Source organism: Hemitrygon akajei, unplaced genomic scaffold (genome assembly GCF_048418815.1).
Source record: "Hemitrygon akajei unplaced genomic scaffold, sHemAka1.3 Scf000035, whole genome shotgun sequence".
In the NCBI taxonomy this organism is placed as follows: Eukaryota; Metazoa; Chordata; class Chondrichthyes; order Myliobatiformes; family Dasyatidae; genus Hemitrygon; species Hemitrygon akajei.
In genome coordinates, this window is record NW_027331921.1 from 6,313,065 (window position 1) to 6,325,950 (window position 12,886).

General features: G+C 56.5%; 1 protein-coding gene across 1 annotated transcript in view; it reads left to right on the forward strand.

Annotated features, from left to right (window-relative positions):
- The window catches only part of LOC140720047 (C-type lectin domain family 9 member A-like), a 143,597-nt gene extending 132,187 nt beyond the window's left edge, over positions 1–11,410 (forward strand). Inside the window, exons 7-8 of the mRNA XM_073034947.1 lie at positions 10,419–10,483; positions 11,063–11,410. Of these exons, the coding sequence (XP_072891048.1) occupies positions 10,419–10,483; positions 11,063–11,261 (264 nt within the window). The 3' untranslated portion in view covers positions 11,262–11,410. The remainder of the gene's footprint in view (positions 1–10,418; positions 10,484–11,062) is intronic.
- Positions 11,411–12,886: the final 1,476 nt, after the last annotated feature.

Here is a 12,886-nt window from a genome sequence, read left to right on the forward strand (position 1 = left end):
GGTGAATCTCCCTCCGCACCGTCCCATCACACACTCCCGGGGTCAGACACAGAGTGAATCTCCCTCCACACCGTCCCATCACACACTCCCGGGGTCAGACACAGAGTGAATCTCCCTCCACACCGTCCCATCACACACTCCCGGGGTCAGACACAGATTGAATCTCCCTCCACACCGTCCCATCACACACTCCCGGGGTCAGACACAGAGTGAATCTCCCACCACACCGTCCCATCACACACTCCCGGGGTCAGACACAGAGTGAATCTCCCTCCACACCGTCCCATCACACACTCCCGGGGTCAGACACAGAATGAATCTCCCTCCACACCGTCCCATCACACACTCCCGGGGTCAGACACAGAGTGAATCTCCCTCCACACCGTCCCAACATACACTCCCGGGGTCAGACACAGAGTGAATCTCCCTCCACACCGTCCCATCACACACTCCCGGGGTCAGACACAGAGTGAATCTCCCTCCACACCGTCCCATCACACACTCCCGGGGTCAGACACAGAGTGAATCTCCCTCCACACCGTCCCATCACACACACCCGGAGTCAGACACAGAGTGAATCTCCCTCCACACCGTCCGATCACACACACCCGGAGTCAGACACAGAGTGAATCTCCCTCCACACCGTCCCATCACACACACCCGGAGTCAGACACAGAGTGAATCTCCCTCCACACCGTCCCATCACACACACCCGGAGTCAGACACAGAGTGAATCTCCCTCCACACCGTCCCATCACACACTCCCGGGGTCAGACACAGAGTGAATCTCCCTCCACACCGTCCCATCACACACACCCTGAGTCAGACACAGAGTGAAACTCCCTCCACACCGTCCCATCACACACTCCCGGGGTCAGACACAGAGTGAATCTCCCTCCGCACCGTCCCATCACACACTCCCGGGGTCAGACACAGAGTGAATCTCCCTCCTCACCATCCCATCACACACTCCCGGGGTCAGACACAGAGTGAATCTCCCTCCGCACCGTCCCATCACACACTCCCGGGGTCAGACACAGAGTGAATCTCCCTCCACACCGTCCCATCACACACTCCCGGGGTCAGACACAGAGTGAATCTCCCTCCACACCGTCCCATCACACACTCCCGGGGTCAGACACAGAGTGAATCTCCCACCACACCGTCCCATCACACACTCCCGGGGTCAGACACAGAGTGAATCTCCCTCCACACCGTCCCATCACACACTCCCGGGGTCAGACACAGAATGAATCTCCCTCCACACCGTCCCATCACACACTCCCGGGGTCAGACACAGAGTGAATCTCCCTCCACACCGTCCCATCACACACTCCCGGGGTCAGACACAGAGTGAATCTCCCTCCACACCGTCCCATCACACACTCCCGGGGTCAGACACAGAGTGAATCTCCCTCCACACCGTCCCATCACACACACCCTGAGTCAGACACAGAGTGAAACTCCCTCCACACCGTCCCATCACACACTCCCGGGGTCAGACACAGAGTGAATCTCCCTCCGCACCGTCCCATCACACACTCCCGGGGTCAGACACAGATTGAATCTCCCTCCTCACCATCCCATCACACACTCCCGGGGTCAGACACAGAGTGAATCTCCCTCCGCACCGTCCCATCACACACTCCCGGGGTCAGACACAGAGTGAATCTCCCTCCACACCGTCCCATCACACACTCCCGGGGTCAGACACAGAGTGAATCTCCCTCCACACCGTCCCATCACACACTCCCGGGGTCACACACAGAGTGAATCTCCCTCCACACCGTCCCATCACACACTCCCGGGGTCAGACACAGAGTGAATCTCCCACCACACCGTCCCATCACACACTCCCGGGGTCAGACACAGAGTGAATCTCCCTCCACACCGTCCCATCACACACTCCCGGGGTCAGACACAGAATGAATCTCCCTCCACACCGTCCCATCACACACTCCCGGGGTCAGACACAGAGTGAATCTCCCTCCACACCGTCCCATCACACACTCCCGGGGTCAGACACAGAGTGAATCTCCCTCCACACCGTCCCATCACACACTCCCGGGGTCAGACACAGAATGAATCTCCCTCCACACCGTCCCATCACACACTCCCGGGGTCAGACACAGAGTGAATCTCCCTCCACACCGTCCCATCACACACTCCCGGGGTCAGACACAGAGTGAATCTCCCTCCACACCGTCCCATCACACACTCCCGGGGTCAGACACAGAGTGAATCTCCCTCCACACCGTCCCATCACACACTCCCGGGGTCAGACACAGAATGAATCTCCCTCCACACCGTCCCATCACACACACCCGGAGTCAGACACAGAGTGAATCTCCCTCCACACCGTCCGATCACACACACCCGGAGTCAGACACAGAGTGAATCTCCCTCCACACCGTCCCATCACACACACCCGGAGTCAGACACAGAGTGAATCTCCCTCCACACCGTCCCATCACACACACCCGGAGTCAGACACAGAGTGAATCTCCCTCCACACCGTCCCATCACACACTCCCGGGGTCAGACACAGAGTGAATCTCCCTCCACACCGTCCCATCACACACACCCTGAGTCAGACACAGAGTGAAACTCCCTCCACACCGTCCCATCACACACTCCCGGGGTCAGACACAGAGTGAATCTCCCTCCGCACCGTCCCATCACACACTCCCGGGGTCAGACACAGAGTGAATCTCCCTCCTCACCATCCCATCACACACTCCCGGGGTCAGACACAGAGTGAATCTCCCTCCGCACCGTCCCATCACACACTCCCGGGGTCAGACACAGAGTGAATCTCCCTCCACACCGTCCCATCACACACTCCCGGGGTCATACACAGAGTGAATCTCCCTCCACACCGTCCCATCACACACTCCCGGGGTCAGACACAGAGTGAATCTCCCTCCACACCGTCCCATCACACACTCCCGGGGTCAGACACAGAGTGAATCTCCCACCACACCGTCCCATCACACACTCCCGGGGTCAGACACAGAGTGAATCTCCCTCCACACCGTCCCATCACACACTCCCGGGGTCAGACACAGAATGAATCTCCCTCCACACCGTCCCATCACACACTCCCGGGGTCAGACACAGAGTGAATCTCCCTCCACACCGTCCCATCACACACTCCCGGGGTCAGACACAGAGTGAATCTCCCTCCACACCGTCCCATCACACACTCCCGGGGTCAGACACAGAGTGAATCTCCCTCCGCACCGTCCCATCACACACTCCCGGGGTCAGACACAGAGTGAAACTCCCTCCACACCGTCCCATCACACACTCCCGGGGTCAGACACAGAGTGAAACTCCCTCCACACCGTCCCATCACACACTCCCGGGGTCAGACACAGAGTGAAACTCCCTCCACACCGTCCCATCACACACTCCCGGGGTCAGACACAGAGTGAATCTCCCTCCACACCATCCCATCGCACACTCCCGGGGTCAGACACAGAGTGAAACTCCCTCCACACCGTCCCATCGCACACTCCCGGGGTCACACATAGAGTGAATCTCCCTCCACACCGTCCCATCTCACACTCCCGGGGTCAGACACAGAGTGAAACTCCATCCACACCGTCCCATCACACACTCCCGGGGTCAGACACAGAGTGAATCTCCCTCCACACCGTCCCATCACACACTCCCGGGGTCAGACACAGAGTGAATCTCCCTCCACACCGTCCCATCACACACTCCCGGGGTCAGACACAGAGTGAATCTCCCTCCACACCGTCCCATCACACACTCCCGGGGTCAGACACACAGTGAATCTCCCTCCACACCGTCCCATCACACACTCCCGGGGTCAGACACAGAGTGAATCTCCCACCACACCGTCCCATCACACACCCCCGGGGTCAGACACAGAGTGAATCTCCCTCCAAACCGTCCCATCACACACCTCCGGGATCAGACACAGAGTGAATCTCCCTCCGCACCGTCCCATCACACACTCCCGGGGTCAGACACAGAGTGAATCTCCCTCCACACCGTCCCATCACACACTCCCGGGGTCACACATAGAGTGAATCTCCCTCCACACCGTCCCATCACACACTCCCGGGGTCAGACACAGAGTGAAACTCCACCCACACCGTCCCATCATACACTCCCGGGGTCAGACACAGAGTGAATCTCCCTCCGCACCGTCCCATCACACACTCCCGGGGTCAGACACAGAGTGAATCTCCCTCCACACCGTCCCATCACACACTCCCGGGGTCAGACACAGAGTGAATCTCCCTCCACACCGTCCCATCACACACTCCCGGGGTCAGACACACAGTGAATCTCCCTCCACACCGTCCCATCACACACTCCCGGGGTCAGACACAGGGTGAATCTCCCTCCGCACCGTCCCATCACACACTCCCGGGGTCAGACACAGAGTGAATCTCCCTCCACACCGTCCCATCACACACTCCCGGGGTCAGACACAGAGTGAATCTCCCTCCACACCGTCCCATCACACACTCCCGGGGTCAGACACAGATTGAATCTCCCTCCACACCGTCCCATCACACACTCCCGGGGTCAGACACAGAGTGAATCTCCCACCACACCGTCCCATCACACACTCCCGGGGTCAGACACAGAGTGAATCTCCCTCCACACCGTCCCATCACACACTCCCGGGGTCAGACACAGAATGAATCTCCCTCCACACCGTCCCATCACACACTCCCGGGGTCAGACACAGAGTGAATCTCCCTCCACACCGTCCCAACATACACTCCCGGGGTCAGACACAGAGTGAATCTCCCTCCACACCGTCCCATCACACACTCCCGGGGTCAGACACAGAGTGAATCTCCCTCCACACCGTCCCATCACACACTCCCGGGGTCAGACACAGAGTGAATCTCCCTCCACACCGTCCCATCACACACACCCGGAGTCAGACACAGAGTGAATCTCCCTCCACACCGTCCGATCACACACACCCGGAGTCAGACACAGAGTGAATCTCCCTCCACACCGTCCCATCACACACACCCGGAGTCAGACACAGAGTGAATCTCCCTCCACACCGTCCCATCACACACACCCGGAGTCAGACACAGAGTGAATCTCCCTCCACACCGTCCCATCACACACTCCCGGGGTCAGACACAGAGTGAATCTCCCTCCACACCGTCCCATCACACACACCCTGAGTCAGACACAGAGTGAAACTCCCTCCACACCGTCCCATCACACACTCCCGGGGTCAGACACAGAGTGAATCTCCCTCCGCACCGTCCCATCACACACTCCCGGGGTCAGACACAGAGTGAATCTCCCTCCTCACCATCCCATCACACACTCCCGGGGTCAGACACAGAGTGAATCTCCCTCCGCACCGTCCCATCACACACTCCCGGGGTCAGACACAGAGTGAATCTCCCTCCACACCGTCCCATCACACACTCCCGGGGTCAGACACAGAGTGAATCTCCCTCCACACCGTCCCATCACACACTCCCGGGGTCAGACACAGAGTGAATCTCCCACCACACCGTCCCATCACACACTCCCGGGGTCAGACACAGAGTGAATCTCCCTCCACACCGTCCCATCACACACTCCCGGGGTCAGACACAGAATGAATCTCCCTCCACACCGTCCCATCACACACTCCCGGGGTCAGACACAGAGTGAATCTCCCTCCACACCGTCCCATCACACACTCCCGGGGTCAGACACAGAGTGAATCTCCCTCCACACCGTCCCATCACACACTCCCGGGGTCAGACACAGAGTGAATCTCCCTCCACACCGTCCCATCACACACACCCTGAGTCAGACACAGAGTGAAACTCCCTCCACACCGTCCCATCACACACTCCCGGGGTCAGACACAGAGTGAATCTCCCTCCGCACCGTCCCATCACACACTCCCGGGGTCAGACACAGATTGAATCTCCCTCCTCACCATCCCATCACACACTCCCGGGGTCAGACACAGAGTGAATCTCCCTCCGCACCGTCCCATCACACACTCCCGGGGTCAGACACAGAGTGAATCTCCCTCCACACCGTCCCATCACACACTCCCGGGGTCAGACACAGAGTGAATCTCCCTCCACACCGTCCCATCACACACTCCCGGGGTCACACACAGAGTGAATCTCCCTCCACACCGTCCCATCACACACTCCCGGGGTCAGACACAGAGTGAATCTCCCACCACACCGTCCCATCACACACTCCCGGGGTCAGACACAGAGTGAATCTCCCTCCACACCGTCCCATCACACACTCCCGGGGTCAGACACAGAATGAATCTCCCTCCACACCGTCCCATCACACACTCCCGGGGTCAGACACAGAGTGAATCTCCCTCCACACCGTCCCATCACACACTCCCGGGGTCAGACACAGAGTGAATCTCCCTCCACACCGTCCCATCACACACTCCCGGGGTCAGACACAGAGTGAAACTCCCTCCACACCGTCCCATCACACACTCCCGGGGTCAGACACAGAGTGAAACTCCCTCCACACCGTCCCATCACACACTCCCGGGGTCAGACACAGAGTGAATCTCCCTCCACACCGTCCCATCGCACACTCCCGGGGTCAGACACAGAGTGAAACTCCCTCCACACCGTCCCATCGCACACTCCCGGGGTCACACATAGAGTGAATCTCCCTCCACACCGTCCCATCACACACTCCCGGGGTCAGACACAGAGTGAAACTCCATCCACACCGTCCCATCACACACTCCCGGGGTCAGACACAGAGTGAATCTCCCTCCACACCGTCCCATCACACACTCCCGGGGTCAGACACAGAGTGAATCTCCCTCCACACCGTCCCATCACACACTCCCGGGGTCAGACACAGAGTGAATCTCCCTCCACACCGTCCCATCACACACTCCCGGGGTCAGACACACAGTGAATCTCCCTCCACACCGTCCCATCACACACTCCCGGGGTCAGACACAGAGTGAATCTCCCACCACACCGTCCCATCACACACCCCCGGGGTCAGACACAGAGTGAATCTCCCTCCAAACCGTCCCATCACACACCCCCGGGATCAGACACAGAGTGAATCTCCCTCCGCACCGTCCCATCACACACTCCCGGGGTCAGACACAGAGTGAATCTCCCTCCACACCGTCCCATCACACACTCCCGGGGTCACACATAGAGTGAATCTCCCTCCACACCGTCCCATCACACACTCCCGGGGTCAGACACAGAGTGAAACTCCATCCACACCGTCCCATCACACACTCCCGGGGTCAGACACAGAGTGAATCTCCCTCCGCACCGTCCCATCACACACTCCCGGGGTCAGACACAGAGTGAATCTCCCTCCACACCGTCCCATCACACACTCCCGGGGTCAGACACAGAGTGAATCTCCCTCCACACCGTCCCATCACACACTCCCGGGGTCAGACACACAGTGAATCTCCCTCCACACCGTCCCATCACACACTCCCGGGGTCAGACACAGAGTGAATCTCCCTCCGCACCGTCCCATCACACACTCCCGGGGTCAGACACAGAGTGAATCTCCCTCCACACCGTCCCATCACACACTCCCGGGGTCAGACACAGAGTGAATCTCCCTCCACACCGTCCCATCACACACTCCCGGGGTCAGACACAGAGTGAATCTCCCTCCACACCGTCCCATCACACACTCCCGGGGTCAGACACAGAGTGAATCTCCCTCCACACCGTCCCATCACACACTCCCGGGGTCAGACACAGAGTGAATCTCCCTCCACACCGTCCCATCACACACTCCCGGGGTCAGACACAGAATGAATCTCCCTCCACACCGTCCCATCACACACTCCCGGGGTCAGACACAGAGTGAATCTCCCTCCACACCGTCCCATCACACACTCCCGGGGTCAGACACAGAATGAATCTCCCTCCACACCGTCCCATCACACACTCCCGGGGTCAGACACAGAGTGAATCTCCCTCCGCACCGTCCCATCACACACTCCCGGGGTCAGACACAGAGTGAATCTCCCTCCACACCGTCCCATCACACACTCCCGGGGTCAGACATAGAGTGAATCTCCCTCCACACCGTCCCATCACACACTCCCGGGGTCAGACACAGAGTGAATCTCCCTCCGCACCGTCCCATCACACACTCCCGGGGTCAGACACAGAGTGAATCTCCCTCCGCACCGTCCCATCACACACTCCCGGGGTCAGACACAGAGTGAAACTCCCTCCACACCGTCCCATCACACACTCCCGGTGTCAGACACAGAGTGAAACTCCCTCCACACCGTCCCATCACACACTCCCGGGGTCAGACACAGAGTGAAACTCCCTCCACACCGTCCCATCACACACTCCCGGGGTCAGACACAGAGTGAATCTCCCTCCACACCGTCCCATCACACACTCCCGGGGTCAGACACAGAGTGAAACTCCCTCCACACCGTCCCATCGCACACTCCCGGGGTCACACATAGAGTGAATCTCCCTCCACACCGTCCCATCACACACTCCCGGGGTCAGACACAGAGTGAAACTCCATCCACACCGTCCCATCACACACTCCCGGGGTCAGACACAGAGTGAAACTCCCTCCACACCGTCCCATCACACACTCCCGGGGTCAGACACAGAGTGAATCTCCCTCCACACCGTCCCATCACACACTCCCGGGGTCAGACACAGAGTGAAACTCCCTCCACACCGTCCCATCGCACACTCCCGGGGTCACACATAGAGTGAATCTCCCTCCACACCGTCCCATCACACACTCCCGGGGTCAGACACAGAGTGAAACTCCATCCACACCGTCCCATCACACACTCCCGGGGTCAGACACAGAGTGAAACTCCCTCCACACCGTCCCATCACACACTCCCGGGGTCAGACACAGAGTGAATCTCCCTCCACACCGTCCCATCACACACTCCCGGGGTCAGACACAGAGTGAAACTCCCTCCACACCGTCCCATCGCACACTCCCGGGGTCACACATAGAGTGAATCTCCCTCCACACCGTCCCATCACACACTCCCGGGGTCAGACACAGAGTGAAACGCCCACTGGAAGCAGAATCAGATTCAGGTTTATTATCACTGGCATGTGACGTGAAATTTGTTACCGTAGCAGCAGCAGTTCAATGCAATACATAATCTAGCAGAGAGAGAAAAATGTAATAAATAAAATAAAACATAATGAAAATAAACAAGTAAATCAAACGCGTACATTGAATAGACTAAATTAAATGTAAATAAAAACAGAAATGGTCTAGATTATGAGAAGTGAGGAAGTGTCCAAAGCTCTAACCCATTCAGGAATAGGATAGCAGAGGAGAAGAAGCTGTTCCTGAATCACTGAGTGTGTGCCTTCAGGCTTCTGTATCTCCTACCTGATGGTTACAGAGAGAAACGGGCATGCCCTGGGTGCTGCAGGTCTTTAATAATGGACGCTGCCTTTCTGAGTCTCCGCCTCCTGAAGATGTCCTTTGTACTTTGTAGGCAAGCGCCCAAAGATGGAACTGACTAGATTTACAACCTTTCGCAGCTTCTTTCGGTTCTGTGCAGTAGCCCTTCCACACCAGACAGTGATGCAGCCTGTCAGAATGCTCTCCACGCTGCAACTGGAGAAGTTTTTTTTTAGTGTGACCGAATGTAGTCCCTCCACGCCGTCCCGTCACACACTCCCGGGGACAGGAAGAGAGTGACACTCCATCTACACCGTCCGATCACACATTCCTGGCAGCAGGCACTGCGTGGATCCACCTCTGTACCATTTCTTCTCATTTTCCCGTGGTCAGGTATGGAGGGAGGCTAAATGGAACGCTGACATTGGACCAGCATGCGTTTGTCTGAGGCTCGATTGTGGGGGCGGGGGGTCGATACTGCCTCCGGCCCGGTCAAACTGAATAATCTCCATTGTGTGGGTGTGGCCCGGTTACAAATCAATCCCAAGAAATAACCAGCAGAACGATTAAACAATTAAACGATTGGGCTTTATGATTCCTCATTTGTCTTTGGGTTATTACAGAAAACAAAGAAAAAAAGGGCCCATTTTAACGAAACAGTCTAATGCGTTCCTTGGAGCTCACTGTTTTCCCGTCCGTCCGTTCTCTATCGATTTCCCCCGGGCGTGGTCGACTCCCGACCCCATTCCATGTCCGCTCAGGCCTGCAGTCTACGATTACCCCGTTCTGGAAACATCTCTCTCCATCTTCCGCCGAACAAAAACCCGCGAATCCCTCGCTCTCGGGCTCACAGGAAAGAAAATCCCTCCCATCATGGGACGCCATAAATTCCGAAAGCCCCATTATCTCTCGTCATAACACAAACACACTGCTGCTACAGAGAACCCATTACATTAGCAGTGAAACATTTCCCAGGGCTTTGCATGCACATTAATCGAAGGGATTTACTTTCACAGAATTTTATTTCCATCTCTATCGGCTACGGACCCGGAATTTACTGGATTGGTAAATGCGGAGAAGGGTGAGGTTTGGACGGTTGCAGGTCGGTGGTTTGGGATTGACACGAGGCCGTGGGGAGAGAGCCGGGAGTGGGATTATTTTTCAGACTTACAGATTTACGCTGTGAGTCAGTTTGGAGACTGACACGAGGCCGTGGGGAGAGTGTGGGTCAATGGGATAAGATCGGAGACTGACGCAAGGCAGTGGGGAGAGAGTGGGTCATTGGGATTAGTTTGAGTATTGACACAGATTTGTGGGGAGACAGTGGGTCATTGGGATTAGTTTGGAGACTGACACGGGGCTGTCAGGAGAGTGGAAAAGTGGGATTAGTTTGTTGCCAGATGTCGGGTTGTCGAGAGAGGGAGGGGGAATGGGATTAATTTGGGAACTGACTCGAGATTGTGGGGGAGATCAGTGTACTGGGACTCGTACGGCCAAGAAACCGGAGCTGTGGGGAAAGCGCGGTATCGTGGGATTAGTGCAGAGTCTGACAAGGGGCAGTGGGGAGAGCGCAGATTAGTGGGATTAGTTTGCCGACGGTCTCCGGTTATCTGCTGGAGCTGTTTTGTCTCTGTTGAAATTGTCTGACCCTCTTTGATAGGAATGTGGCCTCTGATCTTCTTTACAAGATGTTCTATGAACCATCCACCTGCAGTAAGTGTGACTCGTCCCGTGACAATTTCCATTGCAAAAGGAAATACAGATTCATCTGTGAGAAGTCGGCACATTTATACCCGGATATTCCTGAAGAGATCCGAGGTCTCTGTCAACAGCCTCTCGGGCCGACTTCAATCATGTGACTACACCCCGCTACTCCTCATTCAATCTCCCCCACTGTCACTCTGCCATCCTTTCATTCCCACCCACCCTGTCTTGCCCTCATTCCTACTCCAGTCTCCTCCTCTACTCGCATCCCCATTCTTCTCACTACTCTCCCTACCCTTCGAGAGTACTCTTCTCCCCTACCGCCTCCGCTCTACCCCGCTCCCCCATTTATTCTCCCTTTCTACTCCTCGTCTCGCTCTGCTATTCTTCTCACCAACTTATTCCGTTTCTCCACCCTCCTCTCCCTGTCAGATCCCATTATCTGACCCTCCTCTCTCCGTTCTCTCCACACACTCTCAACTCAATTCTGTGCACTCTAAATTCCCCAACCCAGGGGGAAAGGACTGTGCACATTCACCCTATCTGCGCCTCTCCTGGCTTCATACCCACGCTCCAAGGAACACAGACCCATCCTTCTTGCCGGCTCTCCATAATCCGGACACTCGACACCCAGCAACATCCGCGTAAATCTCCGTCAGCGCTCTTTTCAGCTCAGTGGCAACTTTCCTACAGGAGGGCGACGAAAACCGAACACCGCCCTCCAAGTGCGACCTCACCGGCGCCTTGAACAATTACAACGTGCCCTTAGCACGCTGCAAAGATGTACATTTAACGTAAATTGGAAAACAAAAATAAATACTGTAAAAAAGGTGAATACCGAGGGACTGTTCAAGTGTTCAGCAGGCTTTCGCAATCCGATGGCGGAGGGGAAGCAATTATATTGTTGAGTTTACAGGCGCCTGTACCCCCTCCCCGATGGTACCGATGGGAGCAGGGCATTTCCCGGCGGGAGCGGGACCTCGCTGATGGATGTGGTCTTCTCGACGCATTCCTTCTTGAACATGTCCTCGATGGAGGGGAGGTTTTTGCCCGTGAAGGGGTTGGCTGAGCCTAGAACCCTCTGCAGCCTCTGGCGACCCTCTGCGTTGCAGCCTCCACACCAGGCGGCGATGCGACAAGTCAGAACGCTCTCCACAGTACATCCGGAAATATTCGCGAGTCCTCAGTGACAGACCACATCCCCTCCAACCCCTAACCTTGCAATCCCCTCTGTACCGAGAGAGATATGGATGGTGGAGAAGGCAAGGGCCGAGTAGAGTCTAGAATACACTCCGGCTCAGACTCGAAATAAACAAGACCACAGTGATGAAATCCAAAGATAAAGTCACAAACTGCAGTACAGGAAATGGATCCCGTACGGTTGAGCACTGAGTGCTCGGCGCGAGGCCTTCACCGACAGACATTCCATGAAGGATCATTGGCAGTCTGAGTCTTAAAGGGAAAGTGAAAGCGAACTACTCTCCGAGGAATGGGAGTGCTGAAACCTGGATGCCTGAGGCTGTTCTGTCAGGAACATGACTCGTTCTTCGTGTCACATGAATGTGTTGTGCCCAGTGTAGACCCTCTGAGATGCTGATAGCCAGTATCCCAGGAACTTCAAATACCATCATATGACAGAGTGGTAGGAGTAAGCCATTTGCTCCATCGGGTCGACCCACCATTTGATCATGGCTGATCCACCCTCATTCCCAATATCCAGCTTTCGCTCTGTTCTCTTCATCCTCTGTCTGGTCAGGAATCTAACACTCTCTGTCCAGTA